This window comes from Lissotriton vulgaris, chromosome 4_1 (genome assembly GCF_964263255.1).
Source record: "Lissotriton vulgaris chromosome 4_1, aLisVul1.2, whole genome shotgun sequence".
In the NCBI taxonomy this organism is placed as follows: domain Eukaryota; kingdom Metazoa; phylum Chordata; class Amphibia; order Caudata; family Salamandridae; genus Lissotriton; species Lissotriton vulgaris.
This window is the reverse complement of record NC_141691.1, coordinates 1,999,133,870-1,999,158,363: the sequence shown is the minus strand read 5'-3', so window position 1 is coordinate 1,999,158,363 and position 24,494 is coordinate 1,999,133,870. Positions and strand designations below refer to the sequence as shown.

The 24,494-nt window shown below is 44.7% G+C and overlaps 1 protein-coding gene across 2 annotated transcripts in view; it reads left to right on the top strand.

Moving 5' to 3' along the window:
• The window catches only part of LOC147724831 (fucolectin-like), a 122,640-nt gene that overhangs the window by 77,976 nt on the left and 20,170 nt on the right, over window positions 1-24,494 (top strand). For both annotated transcript variants that reach the window (XM_086966328.1, XM_086966327.1), the window contains 2 exons: window positions 838-923; window positions 23,465-23,741. In XM_086966328.1, the coding sequence (XP_086822454.1) occupies window positions 839-923; window positions 23,465-23,741 (362 nt within the window). In that variant the 5' untranslated portion in view covers window position 838. The remainder of the gene's footprint in view (window positions 1-837; window positions 924-23,464; window positions 23,742-24,494) is intronic.

Here is a 24,494-nt window from a genome sequence, read left to right as displayed (position 1 = left end):
CTGTTTATTGCCGTACATCACTGAATTACATTGCCGCGTTAGCGGCGTATAATCAGCGCTTTGCGAACAGGCAATGTAATTCCAGCGATAGACAGCGAGAAACAGAAATATCGCCTGAAATCCAGCAATGATTATGAAGATGCTTGCTGATAGGGGAGTATGGTCATATCATGGCGATCCACCTCCCATTATCAGTATAGCTAAGTAAAACAAAAGCAGACGTTAACTTCATGCGATAAACGCTGTTAGTGTGGTTTGTTTTATCGCTGGGGGCCGCAATGTTAATAGTGGAAAGTTGTGTTTGCTATGTTAATCATGCACACTTTGTGAGGAATGCCCACTTTGCATGTCATTAGCGATAATAATCGCTGACATGCAAAATGGAGAAAAAACGGCTACTAAATCAAGAAAACACGCGTTAGCGCGTCCTTAACCACATCGCTGCATGCAGGATTTCCCTCCTGTGCTGGGTCATAATGTTAGTGGGCGTGGTCATGACGAGCTCAGCTCGTCATGAGCACACGAGCACTGTGCTGCATGACGAGCTGAGCTCGTCATGAGCATGGAAGGGGTAACGGTGCAATATTTAAATTGCCGCTTTTGGGCCGAAATCGGCGAAAATGGGCTTGATAATATGCCCCAATGTTTTAAACAACGGAGATTAGTGGCTGCAAAAATAAGATACTGTCCTGTCCAATGGTGGAGGGGGGTGTGTGTGTGGGGGAGCTAGGGGGGGGGGTCGATGCATATTCTGTAATAAGTAGGACAGTGCTACAGCTTGGGGGTTTTGTTTAGTCCTGATGCACCCCTTTAATTAACTCTTTCTCTTCTCCATAGGATGGCGTTTCTTACAGTCCTTCTATTCGGACTTTTCTTCTTCGGAGGAGTTTTGGCGGGTCCAGCCTGTGACCCAACTCCAGCAAGTATGGCGCTTTTTAACATCATCATGTCACTTCAGACACCGTGACATGTGTTTAGTTGATGCAATCTATGAAAAACTAAAATACTAATGTAATTCCAAACTAAAATTTCAAAGTCTGGAAATATGTGAATTATTTTGTGGTCTGCATATTGGATATTGTCTGTACACCCATATGCATCTGTGGCCAGTGTCCCATCCTCCGGACCCACAGACAGTTTCCACTAGAGCTTGGTGTCACCTGCATAAGAATGAAATCCCCAACCCACCGGCTTCAATGAGATACACGAGTGGAACATAGATATAGTATCCCCTGCACTTTCTCCCCTTCCAAGTCCTCCCAAACTACTTTGCAAGGGTCTTTTTAAAATTGATACTGCAGGCTACCACACTCACAGACCTTATCAGGCATCAGGACTTGCTTTAGGGCGAAAAAGTTTTCACTTTTTTGGGGTGCATACATATGGCTATAGGACATTTATAGAGTTAAGCAGTGTAGGGAAAGCCCGGACCTTTCAAATCACACTAGCATGTAGAATATTAGGTGATGAAATCTACCCAATGACATCAATTCGGTGCATACTGTAGCCCTATATCCCGCGCTTACAAGGGCTATACCGCTCGCCAAAGGCCCTCAACCCGAGTTATTGGCCCGAGCCTCAGGAGCGGGGAAAGCCCTTTAACAACCATCAGAGCCTGAGGAAGAAGGGTGTGGTATTCTCTGCACCTTCTCTGTAAGCAAGGTGCAGAATACCACAAAGGGCTATAAGGCTATTAGAATATTCAACTCACTGAGGGTAGAATGATCTATATCTAAAAAGGAGAAACACAAGGAAAAACGTATGCCGCTTATACCAGCCATGATTTGCCCAGAGCCACTTCATTGTCTTCAATGGAGCTTCCAACATTCCAGGGTTCTAATAGAAAAGAAACGTGAAGAAAACGCCAGGTTCCAAACAAACATTTTTAATGTGAAGGCTACCAGTGGTGATTGAAGAGACACAACGTGTAAGTGTGGCGGGTGGGTGCCTACAGGGGGGACCAAGGCTTTCAATCCCACAGACATGACCCACAACCAGTGCCACACGCCTCTATATCTTCCAGGAACAAACTTGAGGAATTCTCCTTCCTGTAGCAGGACCCGAGAGGACCCGAAACCTCCATGCACACAATAGTGGCCTCTTCACCATTAACTGAGCCATCAACTCCAGAGTCGGTGTATGGATCCTCTCGGATTTTATTTATTTATTTATTTATTTTGAAAGTTTTATATAGCGCGAACAAGATCTTTGCAGATAACAGAGCGCTTTACAAAGGCATCAGTGAGTGGTAGGGTGGGTACACGGGGGAGCATAGTTAGGAAGGCAAGGTAAGGTAAGGTCAATGCAGGTAGCACAAATAGGGGGATCAGGGAACATCAGGTAGGTCAAAAATACAGGTAAAACACATGTGCATAGGAATCAAACAAATAGTACGAACGACGCAAAGTCTTGAAAGCTCAAGAGTAGTAGTTCAAGTGTATTTAGCCATGAGGATAGCTTTAACTTCTTTTTTAAAAAGAAGAGTGGAGGAGATGAGTCTGGTTTCAGGAGGGAGTGAGTTCCAGATCCTAGGCGCCATTCCTGAGAAGGAGCGTTTGTAAGTTTTTTCCTTCCGGAATCTTTTAGGCTTCAACAAAAGATTGTTTGTACTTCTGGTGGTTCTGGACCCGCCGGATATAGTCAACTTCTGAGTGAGGTAGCCGGGTGATTTCAGGTGAATAGCCTTGTGCGTCATGCAGGCAATTTTCAGCTGTATTTTGGCTTCAAAAGGTAGCCAGTTCAGGGATTTAAATTCAGGGGAGATATGTGAGTGTTTTTTAGATCCAGTGAGGAGTCTCGCTGCCGCATTTAGTGAAGCTCTTAGGGGTGCTGTTGTAGTTAGGGGGAGACACAGAGGGCGACGCTGCCGTAGTCTATGCGAGGGATGACTAGTGCTTGTACTGCAATGTGGAAGTCCTTGGCTGGGAGGAAGGGTTTAAGTTTCCTCAAGGTATTTATTTGATAGTTCGCTCCCTTAGTTGCCTTGTTGATATGCCGCTGCATGTTGAGATTTGCGTCAAGTGTTATGCCTAGAGATGTTGCTGAGTCCACAATGGTCGGTTGGACATTGAGTGCAGTTAGGTGCTTAAGCCAGGTTTGAGTGGTGGAGATTTTCGTGGGAGGTGAGATTAGAAGGAACTCAGTTTTCCTAGCATTGAGTTTGAGGTGGTTATCGGCCAGCCAGGATTGGGTGTTTCTGATCGTTGAGTTCATATGCAAAATGTCTTTGGGGGATTGTAGTTTGAGATATACTTGCGTGTCATCAGCGTACATGTGAAAGAGAACATTGGATGATTGTAACAGGGTGGTGAGAGGTTCCATAACTAGGTTGAACAGGGTAGGGGATAGGCAGGATCCTTGGGGGACACCTAACGAAACAGGTATTGGAGCAGACATCAGGTTGTTGCTCTTGAATTTTTGAGATCGGTTGTGTAGAAAGGAGGTGAACCACTGAAGAACAGTCCCAGAGATACCCATTCTTGTTTGCTCCAGCTCATGATGGAGTGGAGGGAATCACTGGTAACGTATATGGTAGTGTATGAGCCACTAGGGCTGACTGAATGTTTACAAATCCCTCTAATGAGACGATTGTAACCAGCTTTGAGAAGGGCTGAGGTGTTTTCGTTTACATCACCCTGCTGCATCAGGGGTGTGTAAATAAGCTTCCCATAGTACGGTGTCCCGTCAACAATGTTATGTTGAGTTGTATAGCGCACTAATCACCAGGGGAGGGTACTCAGGCACTTGAACAGTGCACCTTTACCTAGTACAATACATTATGGAGTGTTGCTTGGTCCTCAGCCACCATTGATGCAGTAAGACTGCTTTACAGAAGTACCTCTTGCATGCACTCTCGAGAGTGCGCCCCCGCCTCAGGTGGTTATTGCCAACTAGACCCACAGTAGCGCCTACACCAAAATATTTCTGATGTAAGCTCAATGCTAACTTTCATACTATAAATATATTGTTCAGAGTATGCATACACATATTCTTAATACTTTGAACACGTTTTATGGTTCACAAATTTCACATGATTTCCTTCACTATTAGAATGCAGTTAAGGAACACATCCTCTTCCTGCACCCAAACGGTCATTACTATAGCTGTTTGTGTTTTCCAACACTTTCTGCTGCACCTATGTCTGGGCAATCTTAGTATAAGTGAGATGTGTACCTGTGAGTGAGAGATAGATTGCAAACTCTTTGTGAATATCCACACACTTCCAGCTGCCTGGCTCAAGACATCTTTTGGAATGCATTAACAGCTACTGGCAGAACCTTCCCTTAAGGAACTCTAACTCCATCACACAAAAGGGAGGGGGCTTTGGAGAAACGACACAGAACAAGGAGAACATACGACACAGGAAACACTCTCCCCTGGCCTTTCCGTGAGAATGATCATGAATTGGTCCTCTTAAGATTTTAAAACCAAAGTTCAACTGTCATTAAAGTCCATCACCGTAGTATTGCACAGCACACGTGACATGGGATCCCTCGAATTGTTCAAGTTGAGGCACCATCTACAACTGTTGCGATAGAGAAAGTGCTCCCAGGCCAGTGCTGTATCTTTGGGAATTAATGTTAGTTTGTGTACTTCAAACCAGAGACCTATCTGCCCCACAAGATTATAAAGGAATTTGGGTCAGAGTTCTTTCCTATTCTTCGACAGCTATGTGGTCAATCCCTTAGTACAGGCATTGTGCCGACTAAATGGAAACAGGCTGTTATTACACCACTCCTGAAAAAACCCTCTCTCGACCCCAGCTGCTATAAGAACTACCGGCCTATTTCACTTCTGCCCTTTCCGATCAAGATCGCAGAGGTCCTGGTCAGCAGGTCCCTGTCCTTCTTCCTGGAGACAAATAGCATACTAGAGGAGGAACAGTTTGGTTTTAGACCGGGCCATGGGACAGAATCAGCTCTTGTGATGGTATTGGACAGCCTTCGAATGCGAGCGGACAACGGCGAGTCGGCATTTCTAATCTTGCTGGACCTGTCCGCCGCTTTCGATACGGTGAACCTCGACATTCTGCTGACAAGGCTGGGGACCTTTGGGGTGAAAGGGATGGCGCTTAATTGGCTGCGATCCTATCTGTCTGATAGATGGCAGGCAGTAGCACTCCCTCCGCACCAATCTGAATTTGTCAAAATATCACATGGGGTTTCGCAGGGATCATCCATCAGTCCCATCATGTTTAATGCTTATATGCAACCCCTGCTGGGAATCATTAAAGCTCATAACATCAGCGTGATAAACAGCTTATAATATTCCTTAATGGAGCCCAGGCAGATTCTAGATAGCGTTCATGCATGTACGTGCGAAATGGCAAAATGGCTGAAGGAAAATTCGCTCCAGTTCAACAGCGGAAAAACTGAGATCCTACAATGCAAGGTGAGGAGGATTGCCTGAAGCTTGCCGGCAGATTTCTGGCCTTTAGCATCGGATGGTCCACTGACACCAGTGAATAAGGTGCGTAATCTGGGGGTCATCTTTAATGAAATCTAAATCTGGAGACCCATGTTAACAAACTGGTGGGCAGTTGCTTCACTTTAATACGAGGTCTTCGGAAGCTGCTGCCTTTGTTACCTGTACAGGCAAGAACAGCTGTAGTCAGGAGTACCATTCTTAGAGCCTGGACTACTGTAATGCCCTGCTACTAGAATCACCTGGATATTTGATTGCCAGGCTACAGAGTATCCAGACGGCAGCAGCCAAGTTAGCACTCTCTCGAACTCGCCAATCTTCAACAACACAAGCATTGGCAGACCTACATTGGATTTTATTTAGGTCCTTATGCATCATGTTCAAAGCATTGCACCGTCAGGGCCCTAAGCCACTCCAGGATAAGTACCAATGGTATGAGCCCACCCGGACCCTTCGTTCTTCTTCCACCAACCTTACCAGAATACCCAGGATAAAGAAAGCGACCCAGAGTGGAAGAGCATTTAGCGTGGCAGCAGCCCATCTTTGGAGAAGCCTTCCACCTGAAATCAGGAAAATTCACGAATTACTGCTGTTCCGTAAGGAAATCAAGCCCTGGCTCTTTCCGAGGGTATTATCCCCCAGGTGCAATACTAATAGACTCCAGCTGGTATACCTTCTTTTTGCTCTCACGGCTGACTGCTTTCCTTTGACCTATTTGTCAGCGCCAGGATGCCCGCAGGGTTACAGTGCACTTTCCAAATGATATAAATAAATAAATATAATACTAGATGCAGTGAGAAGCTAGGTTGTTGGTTGGCTGGGGTGTGAGCTCTGGTCAAGCAACAGCCACAATCCCTTGCAGGGTCAACCACACAAAGTCACAAAATGAACGTGTTCTTAACCCTGGCTAGCTTGGCAACAAAGCAGTCTGGCTTAACCTAGCGGCAATGTGTAAAGTATTTATGCAGCACACAAACAGTAATAACGTGTAAACACAACACAAAAAAAATCCCAAACCAACTTAGAAAAATAGAGTAAATATTAATACATTATTTGACACCAAGATGACAACAATCAAATCTGTAGAACCAGAGGTATGATTTCTTAATGTTTCAAGTGAAATTTAGCACCTAAAAGATCAGAGGGCCAACTGCGGACACCTGGTCTCTCTCGGCCAGGACAAAGTCATAACTTAAGGCCGACTGCGACTGCGATGGAGCGCTGTTTGGATACAAGAAGTGGATTGGGCCCGGTCAGCGTTTACCTGCGGGCTTAGAAAAATGTTAAAAGAACAATGTCAAAGAAGGTAGAAGTTCAGCGGGGCAAGGCTACAGGAGTGTCTGAAGAGAAAAAGTCATCATCAGACGGTCGTGGAGCGAATCTTCATCGAAAAATGTTACCTTCGGACTTAGTCGCCAAAATGTACATCAGCAATCTCCAGCGGAATGAAGCAGAGGGCTGTAGCGAAGACAGTTCCAAGTGGTCAGATAACCCTTTGGAGAAGGACAGCTGAAACAGATTTGCTGCTGCAGAGAACGTAGCAGGGAAGCCACGTAGTCAATCTGACTTGAGATGCACCTTGGGTGAATAGGCAAGCAGGTTGGTCCTGGTTTCCTCCTGGTTCTCAGAGCACCTTTTGGCCAAAATTTGTCTAACTCCTCAGTTTTGAAAATTGGCTATCTGGGTACATCTAGCTCCAGAACCAAGAGTCCTGAAGTGCATGGAGACCTCTTGGGGGTCTCTAGGAGACACGATGCAGTAACAGGAGAGGAACTGGTGAAGTGGGAGGCGGCGGGTATTACGACGGTTGGGGATTTATACAGCAAGGGGCAGCTGCTGCCTTTTGGGACGTTAGCGGAGGACTCGGACCTGCCAAGGGGACAATTCTTATTGAATGCTGCAATTATAGGTACACTGTGGGTGGCATGGGGCAACGTAGAGCAGGAACCACCCATGCACCGAGTGGCGCAATATTTGCATGAGCTGGGTACAGGCCGTCATCTCGTTAAATAGTTTGCTGGGGCGCAGCAAACGCATACGGTGCTGCAGTTCGAGCTCGGCACGCCTATTGGGAGGCTGATTTACAGGGTCCATTCGCTGATCGTGAATGGCTGACCTTACTTGGGGGTCCCGCATGAATCCCACGCAATTCAAGATTTAAACTTATCCAATATTATATATGCTTTGGCCCTGCTCTGCTATAACATCCTATAGGGGCACAGAGCGAGTACTGAATTAGACTTGGGAAGTCTGCATATTGGGATTATACAGCAGATACCTGAAACACAAAGTGACATCTCGATATATAAATCTGGGACTCATAGTTGCCAAACGTTTTATTACACAACGCCGGAAGTTCCCTGATCCCCCCCATGGTGAGTGCCTGGTTCCAATGGTTTCTCTGCTGGGCGCAGGCGGAGAGTGTTGCGCTGCGCCGTGAGAATGCGGTGGGTGTTCGTAAACAGCTGCTCGCGGGCAACTGGGATTCAATCCTGTCGGATTACTGTACGACCTGGTGGGTTCAGACTGGGGACCCCGCCAGCCCACCTGCTCTGCATGAGAACTAGATTTGCGGGAGCACTATTGGGTCCTAGGACAAGTGTCATCGTCTGCCCCTAAAGCGTGCTCAGTGGGCCGAGTGCAGGTCACCGCCTGACCACCGACTATGTTAGCTATGCTAGCTATGTGAGCAGGCGTCAAGACTAACATAATGTGATATACACCTTAGATGCTGGTGAAGAGAGGGATTAGACTCCATCCAGGCGCTGCACGTGGCTGTGTGAACAAACTTTTGTAGCTAACAGACATTGATGGTGCATTGTGTTGCTGTGATTTAATTTCATAGGTCCAATTGTGGGAGCTAATGTGATACGTTTTCTGTTATGCCAATGTTGTGTTACAAACAGCCTAATCCTATACTTATCAGGTTTATGATTATATACTGAAAATAGTTTTTCACTGTAAAGCATTGACATTTACTTTAGAGATGTCTTACTTGATACCGTGGCCCGTGCAACATTTCTAATTTGTAATGCGAACACTATGAGATCGTAACACTTGTATTATGATGGAATTTTAGAACCATTTTTTCTAAAAAATTAAAATTAAAAAACACATTTAAACATAAAGGGAATTTATCATTACACTTCCATAGGTACCAAACATGAAAGGCTACCGCCTCTAAATTAGGAATTACAGCTTATTAAATATAATAAGGAATCCCCAAGGTTCTCCAGTATTAGGGGTGTCTTTCATAGATTCACATGCTTGAATATTCCCCGTCGTCGAAGTGGGAGTCCCACGGTACATAAATAGCAGTAATATATATGCATGTATACATGAGAAATATCATAAATAAAAAATACATACATATAATGCAATAGAAATGTAAACCTGAGAAAGTACCATAGAACAGAATAGGCCCATTGAAAAGCCCAAGGGAGAATTCACTTTAGTAATATATTAGAGTCATTATGTGTTGGTCCACATTCCAGCCAATCAGGCTGTAGCCTCCTCTAGAACCTTCTCCTCAGAAGCCCCAGTCCTCAGATTTTCTACCGCACGTCGTGTGAAGGGAGTCTCCCTGAGCTCTGCTCAGTTTTTTCCAGTTTCTAGCTGTTTTTCTTCAGAAATGTCTTCTACTAAGAAAACTTTGTTCAAGGCTTGTCCATCCTGTGGTAAATCGCGCCTTTTTCATGAGGATCCACTTTACCCGGACCACATTGCCTCTTCCTGCAAGTTCTGTCGCACTTTTCCCCCTAAAACATTGAGGGATAGAGAGGCCCGTCTCCTTCTGTGGCTACAGAAGTTGAAAACGTCTGAGAATGTGGTTTCCGATGCTGAGAGTATGTCATCTGGATTTTCAAAATCCTCTCAGAAGCGTGGGTCTGAGACTGAAGTTCCCTCTCCTTTTCTTAAAAAGAGTAAAATGTTGGGTTCTTTCAAGGATGTCTCCCCACAAGACTTGCTTCAGGGCGCGACTACGGGACCTGGCTCTCTGGCGTCTAGACCCAGGACTATGCCCTCCTCTTCAAAAAAGGGTATTGGCTCGTCGACGGGCTCGTCTACGCGCCCGTCGACGTCTTCAGAGACTACAAAGTCCGTTTTGGCAGTTTCAACGTCGACGACTACTTCTTCTCTGTCGACCAGCTCTGCAACGACGACGACCATCTCATCGACGAGCAGCCAAGAGGTGAGACCCATCTTGTCTATTATTATGATCTCGTCGATCAAACTGTCGACGAAGAAATCATCGTTGACGCGCCTTCCGTCGACGGTTCCTCCGTCGACGAAGAACAAGCCATCGTCGTCGACGCCTGTCCCGACGACCGGATCTTCCTCGTCGACGACTGTCCCGTCGACGATAACATCTCCGTCGAAGAATGCGACCTCGTCGACGACCAAAAATTCTTCGTCGACCAAGAGTAAGCTGTTAATTCCTACGCCGGCTTCTGCGGCGACGACGCAAAAACAACCAGGGGGTGCTAAGACTTTGGAAATTTCGTCGATGGGCTCGTTAACGACGCACCAACCCCTACAGACTACTACCACCTTCAAAGTGGTTACTGCCTCATCTCTCAAGACTGTACCACTCATACAGTTAAGTCCAGTAAGGAGTGGATCTCAGCCTCCGGAAAAATTGTTTCAGTCTGGAGAAGAGGAGTCCGGAAATGATTCTGAAATGGATCAAACTTATGAACCAGCATCCAGTCCTTCTGAATTACACATTAAATGTCAAGACTACAGTGACGAGGATGAGGATGTGGATAATAACGTCGAAGATGGGAATGTACTTTTTCCAATCGATAGATCACAACCAACAACTTACGAACAGGTTACGCAAATTCCTCTGTCATTGGTGCAAAACCTGCAACATATGCTGGACGACTACAATCGTAGGTTTCCACCGTCGTTGCCTCCTTCCCCGGCACCTCAAGTACACCGGTCTCAGTATCCAGCTCCTCGACCTCCGTCTCCAGCACCTCGACCACAGTTTCTAGCACCTAGGCCTCAAGCTCCGGCGCCTGTCGCGCCTACGTCTCCTTTGGGTGCTTGTCCTGATACTGATAATGAGAATCAAACTCCTCATAACACTGGGGATAATGACACTGATGATGACATGCAGGAATGGGACAATTATAGGGCACAGACACCCTCTACTCCACCGGCATCCCCAAGAGCTTCGCCACCAGTGGATATCGCGAGTTTCCATAACCTTATGGTTCGTGCAGCGAAAAGGTTCCACTTAACAATCAAGGCGCAACAAACGGAATGCTTTTTGTATGATTTTAAGGACTTACCTCAACGGCAAACGCATACCATCCCTATCATAGACCACATATGGGAAGAAGGTCTAAAGTTGATGGATCGTCCTAATTCCATACCAGCCGTTCTACCTAGATTGGACAAAAAATATAAAGCGTCACCTACTTCTCCAGCCTGTTTGGTTTCACAACCTAAGGCAGATTCTGTTATCACTCAGGCGGCACAAAAAAGATCTCGGAATCCAGCCATACCCCTGACATCTCCGCCTGATCAAGATGGCCGTAAATTAGACTCAATTGGAAAGAAATTTACCACTATGGCAGCGACAACGGTGAGAGCATCCAACGCCTTAGCCATTCTAGGTCGCTACGACCGTCAAATGTGGTCTGAGATCGCTGGTCTGATCCCTCAAATGCCCGACTGAAGCGCAGGCCATCATTCTCGAAGGAGAAAACATTTCAGCAGAAATAATCGACTGTGCCGTCGATATATCCTCCACTGGTTTCCGACAACTAGCGGGTGCTGCAGTCTTGCGCCGTCAAGGCTGGCTGAAATCAACCACCTTCCGTCCAGAAGTCCAGTACAGAGTGTTAGATTTACCTTACGACGGTGAATCTTTATTCGGTAAGCATGTTGATGATGCTTTGGAACTTATAAAGAAGGACACAGATACAGCAAAGTCCTTGACAACTCTTCAATATCGGAAAAGGCCATTTCGTGGAGCACGCGGTAGAGGAGGAGGAACCTCTACTTTTCGTGGAACAGGCCAATATCGAGCATACAATTACAATGATAACAGACAAAGGGAATCCTATCAGTCCCAAGGTCGTTCATCCACCTCCAGACCTTACCAACGTAAGTCCAATTACAGAGGTGGTGCGAACACCAACAAAAAACAGTGAGACGACTGTGCATCTTGGAGGTCGAATCTCGAAGTTCTTCTGCAATTGGACGCACATTACCAATGACCAATGGGTCTTGGACGTTGTTTTAAAAGGACATACCCTGGAATTTACGAAATTTCCCCCCGCTCGCCCGCCTTCGGGTCCTTCTTCTCCCCATTTCAAGGAACTGTTGGCCCAGGTGCAGCTTATGATCAGGAAAGGAGCCAAAGAATTGGTACCGCAAGGTCAACGCGGCAGGGGGTTTTACTCCTGTTTCTTTCTAGTGAAGAAAAAATCAGGAGAGTGGCACCCCATCTTAGATTTGAGAGCTCTAAACAAGTTCATCGCATCAAAGACTTTTCAGATGCTAACCCTACTTCAAATCTTGAATTTCCTCATTCCAGGAGAGTACTTTTCAACAATAGACCTTCAAGATGCATATTTCCATGTGCCTATTCATCCCAGGCACAGGAAATACCTCCGTTTTACAGTCGGCCAATTTCATTATCAATTCAAGGTCCTACCATTCGGCCTTCGATCAGCACCGAGGGTATTTACCAAGATTCTAGCCCCGGTGGCTGCCTACCTGCGTTTACAGGGCATCCAGTTCTATCCGTATCTGGACGACTGCCTGATAAAGGCCAGGACTTTTCAATTAACGGAACAGCACACACAAGTCTGCATATCCCTGTTCGAAACGTTGGGCTTCTCCATCAATTGCCTAAAGTCACACTTTCAACCATCTCAACAACGTGATTTTCTAGGAGCCTCGCTCGATTCTCGGCTAGGGCAAGTGTTCGTTTCACAGGAGAGACAGGGCCGAATGTTACAGAAAGTACAGTTCCTGCAGTCAAGGCCGTACGTTTCTGTCCGGATGTACAAATCATTCCTCGGCATGGCTTCTTCGTGCATTCAACTGATTCCCAACTGCAGATTGCACATGAGAGTCCTACAAGAAGAACTAGACAGCCAGTGGAAGCAGGTATCGGGGTCGTTCGAAGACAAGATCCGTCTAACGCCCCACATTCAAAAAGCTTTGGAGTGGTGGGTTCATCCTCCAAACATAGTGACAGGTCGTTCATTCAAGGACGAACCACCAACACTTACACTAACGACAGACGCTTCCCTAGAAGGTTGGGGGGCACATCTCGACGGGATGTCCGTGAAGGGAAAATGGACGGCGTCTTAGCGCACTTGGCACATAAATCTCTTAGAACTACTGGCGATTTTCTTGGCCTTGAAGTCCTTTCAGAGAGTAGTGCAGGGACAAACATTGCTGGTGAGGACGGACAATACCACCAGCATGCACTACATCAACAAACAGGGTGGCACAAGATCTCTCGTGCTGCCACAACTGGCACAGGAAATATTGGATTGGGCTATCCAACAGCAAATACATCTCCAAGCTGTCCACGTACCAGGCGTGGCCAATGTGCTGGCGGACTCGCTCAGCAGAGCCCTCTCGGACAACCATGAATGTGAACTCAACCAACCAATGTTGGATTTCATCTTCCAACAGTGGGGCCGACCACAGTTGGATCTCTTTGCAACTGTTCTCAACAGGAAGTGTCAACGGTTTGCGAGCCGGCATCCACACAAGGAGTTGAGCGGGAATGCCTTTTCAATAGACTGGTCGAACGACTTCATCTATGCATTCCCTCCACTGCCGCTCATTCCTCGTCTGTTACACAGAATGAGATTCCAACCGTGTCGAATAATCCTGATCGCACCCAAATGGCCGAGGCGTCCTTGGTTCTCAGATCTTCTTCTGTTCTCTCTGACACATCTGATACAATTGCATCCTCTGCCACATCTTCTCACGATGCAACAAGGTCAAATATGCCATCCGGATCCAGCATATCTCCAACTTCATGCTTGGAACCTGAGTACAATGAATTTGCACACATGAATATCGACAAAAATTGTAGGGCAGTGCTAGCAAGTGCTCGCGCCCCATCTACCATCAAAACTTACCAGTTGAAGTGGAAGCGTTTCTGTGCTTGGTGTTCCACTAAAACACTGGATCCCATGTGTGCTCAGCCAGAACAAATCTTGCCGTTCTTTTTGTCACTAGCAAGATCAGGACTATCACACTCCACTCTAAAGGTTTTTCTAGCTGCATTCTCTCGTTTTCGCCATGATGGCGTAACATCTTTGTACTCTTCCAGGATAATCAGACAATTCTTCAAGGGCCTTTTTCGGATGTTCCCACCAATCCGTCGGCCCCCACCTTCTTGGCGACTGAACTTAGTTTTGTCTCAACTACTTTTGCCTCCATTCGAGCCCATCCATTCTTCCAATCTAAAATTCCTCACTTGGAAAGTGGCTCTTTTGCTTGCTCTGACCTCATCCAGGCGCGTTAGCGACATCCAAGCCTTTACTATACAGCCACCGTTTCTACAGTTCTCCAACGAGGCTGTTACTTTGAGAACAAATCCCAGTTTTATTCCTAAGGTTCCCAGTGACTTCCATCTCAATGAACCAATTGTCCTTAAGACTTTCTTCCCTGCACCTCAATCTGCAGCGGAACGCTCTTTGCACACTCTGGATGTGAAGCGCTGCCTCAAATTTTACATTCAACGCACAGCTACATTTAGAAAGACTGATCAATTGTTTGTAGCATATGGCCCAGTGTGCAAAGGACAACCTGTAACCAAACAGACTATCACCAGATGGATATCGTCTGCCATATCCTACTGTCATCAACGGGCTGGCAAGCCCCTTCCTGCTCCGGCTCGAGCTCATTCCACGAGAGCTGTGTCGACTTCTGCTGCCCTCTTTGCGGGGGTACCTCTGAGACACATTTGCAGAGCTGCTACTTGGTCTAGCAGCCATACCTTTACGAAGCACTACTGCCTGCAATCAACAGATGCTGCGGATGCGGCAGTAGGTCAAGCAGTGCTGCGGAATCTTTTCCGATAAAGGTGAGCCTCTGTTGCTACCCGCCTCCAGTCATAAAGGTTTTGTCATGTTTTGGTTTAAAAATTGCTTATTAAGTGATATGATTTACCAAGACTTAATTGTTATATTCCTTTATGACTAATGTATGATTTACTGCTTTCTATTCTTATTCAAGCATGTGAAATATGAAAGACACCCCTAATACTGGAGAAGAACAAAAGTTACTTACCTGTAAACTGTGGTTCTCCAGTGTTGGTGTCTTTCATAGATTCACATGCGACCCTCCCATCCTCCCCTCAGAGGCTCTCTCTCTTCTCCTCGAGCATTTGTACTTACTTGTGCTACGAAAATCTGAGGACTGGGGCTTCTGAGGAGAAGGTTCTAGAGGAGGCTACAGCCTGATTGGCTGGAATGTGGACCAACACATAATGACTCTAATATGTTACTAAAGTGAATTCTCCCTTGGGCTTTTCAATGGGCCTATTCTGTTCTATGGTACTTTTTCAGGTTTACATTTCTATTGCATTATATGTATGTATTTTTTATTTATGATATTTCTCATGTATACATGCATGTATATTACTGCTATTTATGTACCGTGGGACTCCCACTTCGACGACGGGGAATATTCAAGCATGTGAATCTATGAAAGACACCAACACTGGAGAACCACAGTTTACAGGTAAGTAACTTTTGTTCTTATCCTATACAAGAGGTAGGGCTCGCAGTAGTGAAAAATGAGTTTGGGAGTTTTTCTCTACCAGGACATGTAAAACCTAAAAGTATATGTCCTACCATTTACTTAGACAGCACCACGCCCTATGGGGTACTTAGGGCCTACCTTTAGGGTGACTTATATGTAATTAAAAGGGGAGCTTAAAAAGATTGCAGTTTCAGTTACTCCATCATTTTAGTTGTATTTCTTGAATCAAAGGCGTGGTCAGCAAATTACCCAGATGCTGATGTGATGGAAAAGCAAGCCAAACGACTATTAATTTCCTTTTGTTTTGCAGTCTACCAAGATATTAGATTAAGGGTGCTCTGACCTTTATCTTTTTCAACACAGGGCCTCATTTATTATCAGGAGGCCTTTAATTGTTTCCAAAACTTGTCACATGTTTACACATGATACACTATCCTGACCTATATTAAGAGAGCAATTAGGAAGCATAAAGAATTGAGTCACTTATAAAGGTTGTGTTACGAGAAAGATTGACACTGGGTTTCACATGATTGACTTTTATTTAAGTGCCATTCATGTATCAAGTATCTTTGTTCATTTTTATAAGGATACTAGCAGCCCGTCCCGACGTTGTCCAAGGATAAAATCGAATGTCTGCAATGCTTTCAATTTGCAAGGCAATTTATTTTTAAAACTTACTCTAAATCGCCCCATCACCGGGCTCAGGCCCCGCGTTTTTTTAAAAACTTACTCTGAATCGCCACATCACCGGGCTCAGTCCCCGCGTTTAAAAAAAAAAAACGTACTCAGAATTGCCCCATCACCCGGCTCAGGCCCCACGTTTAAAAAAAAAACTTACTCTGAATTGCACCATCACCCGGCTCAGGCCCTGCATTTTTTTAAAAACTTACTCTGAATCGCCCTATCACCCGGCTCAGGCCCGCGACTCAGAATCGCCTCATCACTCGGCTCAGCCTCCGCAGGAGAATGCATCCACTGTGAAGCTGTGTCCTCAATGCAATATGGGAACGTTTGTGTCCGCTGCAGACGCGAACGTGTTTGTGCGCTCCACCTGACGCTCCGCTCCAGCCAACGTCAATTAGACGCCCCACATCCCGTCAACATGCAATGCCCACAACAATGGTAAATGCAACGCCCACTTGTATTGGGACAACGCCCACTCGTATTGGGACGTCTCGGCTCCATCCGGTGGAAATTACATGCCCCACATCGCACGGCCAACGACTACAACAATGGTAAATGCAATGCCACCTCGTAGTCCCAGCAGGCCGCACCCATCGCTCTATGCACATGCCCATGCACACGCCCAATTGGTAAATGCAACTCCCCCTCGTTTTGGGACGGCAGTCCCAGCATGCCGCGCCCATCACTCTATGCACATGCCCATGCACACACCCATGGCTTTCCAGCAGAACGCCGACGCCCACAACAGATTACTTTTCCCCTAACGTTCTTTCTTTGGCCCACTGTTGGGGTAAATGCCACCCCCTCTCACTTAGCGCGGGGACACGCCGAGATAGCGTAACCATGCACTTTATAAAAAAGGGAAAATAAAATATATATGGTAGTCAGCTGTATAGCCTAAGACCATCTGCTGCAACTGTCCTTTCCAATGCTGTATTGGGTGTTGTGAATGGTGCTGTGGTTCCTGAGATTACCCGCCTCAAAGGTTTGGGCTCTCTCTTTATTATATTAGTATAGATAAATGGGTTTTCAAGCTTTTTAGCTTATATGAAATCTGGAACTTTATATACGTTAGCTTTTTAAACCGAATGTGTTATGTTAGTCACACCTAATCATTAGGATCTTGAACTCTGTTTTAGTTTTACCACATAGGTGAGAGGTTTAGGACTTTGTTTAGTTCGACTAAAGATACGAGAGGTTTATTAGTAAGTATCCTCAAAAATGCCTATACCACAAAATTTAGATTTTGCACTTTAATTCTGTATTGAAAATATTGGTCTCTCTCTTTTTAAATGTCTCACGCTGGTAACGCATGTGGTTTTTGGGTCTTGCCTATGCAGCGCACATGCGCTGTATAGGAAAAAGACCTATAGCCATCGTTTCAGTTTGGCTGCCAAAAACGTGCACGCGTTGGATTGGCTTCAATGGCAACGTGTGCACGTTTGGCGATTCCCTTGCGGGAGCGAGCTTTGACATATGGTTCCTGCTCGCTCCCTCATGGGAACCCGGCTCAGGGCCCCTCTTCTCTTCCCCTCCCCCTGCTGTCTCCTCCTCTCCTTGTCGGGACGAGGCGCATTCTTGTCTTTTTTGGATCCATTTCACAGCAAAGCAACTAAATGAAAGAAGGAAAGAGGTTGTGAACCGTTTCTTCAAGTCAGGTTCTGTATTCAGGACGGAAGGTCAGCTATACAGGTACATCTGAGCAGATTGCTCAGTAACATAATAGTTTATATATTTTGGTTTCTATGCCAACATTGTCATTTAGCTGGACTTTATTAAGGAGTAAAGAAAAAAGCAAACGCACACTAAGCAGAATTGGACAGTTTGAAACATGTTACCTAAAAGAGTTCATGTCGTATTATGGTGGAAAATTTGGCCAATACTACCAGATACTGGCATTTCGAAGGCATATTCCAGGCATAATTAGTGATATCTAATTTCAGGGATGCGAGTTTTGATTAGATGCAGTTGCCTGTGAACAGACTTCTTTTACAACTAAACTTCAGGCAGTAGTATAGGAGGATTTCACATTTTCTTGTATTTATTTATTAAGGTGATCACAATCCAATCGTGTAAGTTGATGTATTTAGCCAGGGTTAAATAGACAGCATATTGCAGAATTTTGCTTTCACTCCTGAATCGTGTAACTCGACATGTTTAGGCAGGGATAAGTAGGCAGAGTAGGTTACAGATTTAGCTTTCACTTCAGTCTGTAAATACAATTTAGTATTCTTCTCAGGTACTAAGGAGTTTTGTGCACCAACACTGGCTTACCAGTTGTTTCAGCATAACCCATTTATGATTATGGTGCCTTCACATTTAATCTGGTCGTTATTAAAACGTTATTACACCGCATATGACAGGCTGCCGAAAAATGTGCAAACAGATTTACTCTATTATGTTAACAAGATTATGGACACTACATTTTTGGGGGTTTTCCAACAGTATCAATATGCTTTTATAGCTTTTTATTGCTCAAAATATGTAATTTCAGATTTTATGCCTTTGATAGGATGTCATTGCTTTTTTTTTACCTGCGAAAAAGTGTCAAGCATTTGGCAGTTTAATAGCACTCATAAGTACACAGAAACCATAAAAATGTTTCTTATAAGTATACTGAAAACTTGGCAGTTATGTTTGACCGAAGTTTCCTAACTGTTTCTAGACAATCATTTATTCTCTTCCACTGTTTTGACGGGGCTCTGTACTTAGGTGACCACAACGTGTCATAAATCAAAGCATACTTTCTTTGACTATGTGCAAAACAAGTATAATATATAGGTCCAACTGTTTCTAAAACCTCGTTTTACAACTTTGTAATAGTGCAATTTGTATTTATCTGCACAACCACGTGCATACAGCAGAACACCTCCAGGTTTTGTGCTGGCGCTTCCCGCATTTTTTTGTACCTTATTGCATTAGCAACCGAATATGCTGGAGACTGAGTGATGGTATAATCTCCTAGTTGCACTTGCTATGCTATAAAATGCGCTTTTTAGGCTAGCGCAGGGTCATGAATCAACAGATCAATGTGATCATCTTCTGAGCAGCTGCAGTGCCTGCCTGCCCTCTGTTACTGAGAACTGCAGTCATGTAGTCTGTCTCCAGTTAGTGACCATCCATTTCTGGTGCTTTGCAGCAGTTTTAAGATCTTCTTAGAGTTTTTCTTGGCTCAAATGGGTGTACTTTCTGATATTTATATGTTTCCCCCATCTTCAATGCTTGTTTTGGCTCACAAGAAAGTGTCACTCATAGTTGTTGAAATGTCACTCATAATTACTCTAAAATTATGAAAATGTCACACATAGCAATCTGAAACCTTGGCAGCCATGGTCATGGTTTTCAGTAAGTGAGGAGCAGGACAGAAAGAGAGAGTATAATAGGAAGAGAGGGGGGGCAGCTGCCAGCACAGAAAAGAAGAGGACATTGTCCGTGTTTTTGCTGGGCAGTAAGGAAGAAACAGCGCCCTTTTCCTTCTCTGTCCATCCTGAATGTCCACAAAAGCAAGCCGAGCCTTATCTGAAGGCCTTTTCTATTTCTGCCGTCTTGGGACAGAGTTTTGAAAAGGAAAAGTAGGGGACCGGAATCTTTTTAGGTCTCGCCTACGTATCATTCTCCCTGCTAACTTCCAGGCGATATTTTCGCCATCCTTCTTTGTCTCCCCTCTCCTGCCTTTAACTTTCACGGTCTGTCTCTCCCTGCGCCTCAGTCCTTACTTACTCCATCCCTCCGTGGTCTATACTCCAGGTCTCTATGCTTCTTCGCATCTTTGCACCCTCCCTTCCTTATTCCCCACCGTCCCCATCTCGTTCGAAGTGAGCTTCTCTGTTCAACCTCCACTACTTTTTCCGTTTTCTGTCTCCTGCCTGGATCTTTTTCTGTATGTTTGTTCCGCCACCACAGATGGAACGCGAGACATCTACATATTTTACTGGCTCTACCGCTACATGTTTCTCCCAGGTCCCTACAAACAATTGACCTCCAAATCCCCTATGATTCAGTCAACAGCACTTAAAGTATAGCTGTCAAGTCACGTGTTGCCGCTTCCATCGAACCTGGCTTTTTAGCTTACACCGCCCAGCATTCTGGGACATGTAGTTTCCATTCTTCTACTCCAGTACGGTCTTAAAACCCCATGATACGAAGTGCTGTTGAATGAAACCAGCATTGGCTGAAGGCGTCCCACATGACCTGAGACCGCTCCGTTTCCGCAGGTCTGGTTTTGCTTAGCATGGGTTCAGTAGTTTAATGTTTAAGCGGACCGGTTGGCGAAGAAAAAAGGTAAGTACCTTTTAGCAATAGAAAGGACACTTGTGCTGGTAGATATCATTGAGGGCATGGGATGGCCTTGCCCCAGAGAAGTCGTTCAGAGTAACGGATATTACAGCGTTAAATTAAACTCCGATGTACTTAAGAGTGAGGAGAGGTTGCTTGCTTGTTTTCTGTCACACAAATGTGTCCTTTACCACCCGGCATACAACATGCCCAGGAGAATACGTACTCGGCAGTTGATTTACACCGGTTCAATAAAGGAATCAGCGTCCTTGTTATGCATGCTTTACGGTCACTAAAGGTTCAGTTATTGTGGACCGAGGAGAAATTTTATAAAATGACATTCCCTGCCCGGTTTTATTTTTACACATCAAGATATAATCCCCTAAATGTCAAACTATTGTACCGCCCAAGCTATTACGGCCACCTAACCCAAACACATCAACTCCATCTACTTGAGTCTTCCATTCCTAGCCCTGCTCACATTTTACAGTTCAATTCTTTTCTTGTAACCTCCCAGTTCCTTTTCTTTAATTGCCAGATACTTCGACTGACCTTCAGTCTTTTTCCTCATCTGGACCTGCAGCCCTTTTCTAAGCCTGCACACCTACTGGACAAACGAAGCAGTCTTTTGCTCGCCTGTAATAACCAGCCCGCCAGCAACCTACATCTGTCCACTGAACCAAGGCTGCTGTGTCATAAAAAAACAAAAAAAAACTACTTCTGGTGCTGTAGGTTGCCACCAGCCATGAGTGAGAAATATGAAATTACATAGCATCTCAGTTATCCTGCCTTAGTAACCCAAACTCTCCCCCTCAAAAAAATAAGACAGGAGTGTGGGCGACCATCTCTAGAAGTGACTAGGAAATCACATTTTTCCTTTCAGCTAGCACTCCCTTTACTTACCAGCCAAGCATTTGGACTAGTAGTGATGTGAACCACTGCTCCAATCTATTCCTCAAAGTTCCCAAGGAAAGGAAGGCTGTTCCCCTCCACACAAGAGACCCTTAAGGCATAAAGTGAAGGAGCCTGAGCCCCGCTTTGCTTTGCTACATCTCCCAAAATCAATTTCAAAGTATCACTTTACATACGAATATAAAGTCCCTAAAGATCAGGCTAATGAATCATTTTATCATCTCATTGCACCTCTAAACACACTACTCTTTCCTCTCTGCTTTAACTCCCTCTTACCTACTGCTCCGTAATGCCAGCGTGTCATACTTCTCTGGACATTCTCGCTCCTTGTCGGTCTACTGCTCCAACGGGACTCCAAAAATAATTTCTAATCAGTACTACCCATTTCCTTGAAACCTTTAAACACACAACCATTCGTCAGTGGGGCCCATAACACTGCACAATTATTCTATTCACTTACACTTGGCTTCAAAGCTCTGGTGAACCGCAATGGAGAAACGCTGTAGCATTTGGTGGAGTGTCTAAATCTTTCTAAACAATTTTAATTACACCTATAGTTTATTATACTTTTCCATGGTTTTATTCAATCATTTAATTATTCAGACGCACCACCATAGTGGCAATAGATCTGCTAGAATGAAAATTAGGCGTAGGAAATCACAAGACCAGCTTTAAAGTTCCATATTCCCAATTTTATTAAAAGCAACATTTTATTACGTCTGACATTTAAGCATCGATTACATTCTTTATTCAGTAAATCTTAAACTTTATTTCAAAATGATAATTTTATTAGAGCTCAGAAAAGTCGCTTTTAGAAATCAGTTAAAAGTTTAGCAAAGAACAGATAGTTCCAAATTCATTCTTTCCTAACATCTCTAACTAACGCTCTCATCGTATCCTTTCAGTCCTGTAAAGCAAACAAATAAAATTCACAAAGGAAAGAATCTTACATCCAGGAATCGATCAGCAGTCTGGCAGCACTTCGTGTGGAAATCGAAAGAGAGACCACTTCCTGGCAAAATCAGGGGTTTTTATACACTAATTTCCTAACTTAATCTGTCTAAAACGTATCTAACTTCATCAACTCAGCTCCTGATTGGACAATTTTGGGGTGGATGAGCATCTTCTCACCTTTACAGCATCATCCTTACAATGATTCAGCAGAAAGATAAAGGTTCTTTGTTTTAAGACAGTCTTTGGCCTAGTCATTTCCTCGCGTAGCAACATCGGGACCTTTTCCCATGATCACAACATTCAAGCGTCCATGTTTGTCACCCATCCTAGGTTCCGGGCAAGGTAGCCTTCAACCTCCTCGAGCACAGGCAGTTCACTCTGACTTGCAGGCTTTTGGCACGCCTGCGCTGTCCAGCTTTTGCTCACAGTTTACCCAGGCAGCCATCTTTCATATAGGCCTCAGAGGCCACTTTTGGAACTGTCATAGAAACAAACACAAATTCATGTTAAATATGGAAATAAAACCCTTCTGTTTACCTCCCACCATACTAATGTTTCCCTATTAGTCGTTACCTAGCAGGTAAGCTACACAAATGCGTTTTATACTTACATATCCGACCACTCCTTTAGCACAAAACGTGAACAATAAGCACATTTAAGCCATACTTGTTTAATTTTAAGCTGTGCATTAATTCACATCACAATAACAATACATATTAATTAATTTAATTGCAACATGCAAGCAAAATTAGTATTCCCCCTGTTCATGTATGTGTATCTATTACTTTTGTTGGTTAATGTATCACAATACATCATTAGCAAATGTTAACGTTATGGGACATTAAGTTCGAGAGGGGTACACAAAATTTTGCAACTGCCACCTCGCTCGATCACTACCAGCTACTTCACTGATGATCTACCATTCTTTTACCACAGCCTGACCAAACACTTGACCAGTACTACCTACTGGTCTATTGGTCACTTTCTCTTAGATCTACACGACCTCCATTAAACCTACCATTTTGGATCAGCCTTTTGCATTTTGTAAAGGCTATTGACATTTTCAAGTCTACTGGATTTAAAACCGTAATACAAATTGGTATTTAATGCCATCCTCTCGACTAAAGAGGGGATGTATAGCATCTTTCAAACCAGATCAGTTCCTCTCTACAATGTTGAGTAATATCCATGAAAAAGATAAATCATGCTGGTTGGCTGTGATGGAACAAGCAAAGCTTGGAAATACCTTTTCTCTGCAGTTTAGATTTATAAGAACGTGTGGGGCCCAAGAGGGACATCTTAGGAAATATGGTTATAAAATTCTGAGAATCCATTAACAAGTGGCACATAACACTAAAAACATACACCAATGTATTCGGTAAGACTCCGAGTCTGTTTTGTAGGAATGCTGTCATATGGAATGTTTTTTGTTACTTCTTAACTTCTTGAATATATTTTTCAGGTACAAATTTGGCACTGAAAGGGACAGCCTCGCAAAGCATCCAGAATCCCAATCGTGGACTGCCATCGTATGCCCTGAGTGGTAAGCGTACTGGTAACTACTATGATGAGTCCTGTTCCGCCACCAATGGGGACCTAAATCCTTGGTGGAGAGTGGACCTGGGACAAAGTCAAGCCATCGGATCTGTCGTGGTGGTGAACAGAGCCGACTGCTGCCCTGAGCGAATCAGAGGAGCTGAGGTCCGGGTCGGAAACAATAACAACAACAACAACCCTGTGTAAGTTCTGCCAATTGTGCACTATGCTGCATTGTGTGTACAGAAGAATTTGTGAGACATTTCTGACATCTAAGTGTAAAAAAACTAGATAGTGGCTCTCACACTCTTATGTTTCTCTAGAGTATGCATATAGTCCTGTGAGTTAGATACAGTAATCCAAGTAGCCTTAGAGAGCAGTGTGAAGCCCAGGCCCAGAGATTTAATATCCATTGCTTCATCCTTTGCCTAGGCCACATGAATTCTAAACATCTTCCCTGAACCCTGTTTGAAAGAAGGCCACAGATGGGTTTTTTGGTTGTAAGGTTGCCTCTTCAGGCCAACTTCACCATGCCTGCATGCATCACTGACGGTCCACATTCTTATGTCTACTTCGCAGAGGTGCTCATATGCATCTACTCAAGTCTGTGGGGGAGGAAAAAGAGGGAGTTGGTGGGACATGGTGTACAGCCGTGTACTCTGCCCTGAGTGCCCAACTGTGTGTATCTTGTTTTTTGTATTTTGGCCATAGCCTCAGACTAGTCTAGTGTGTGCACAGAGAATTAAGCCTGTCTCCTGGCATGAGTGAGGTCTTAGACATGTGCTGTGGCCTGTATTGATTCAGCAATCGTGCCCTCACTGCACAGACTGTGGGGCAGATTTACAAGCCCCCTGCGCCACCAGTACGTCACATTTCGTGATGTACTGGTGACGCAGGGGGCTCCTCCATATTTACAAGGAGAGGAAAAGCCACCCTGCGTGACTTTTCCTCTGCAG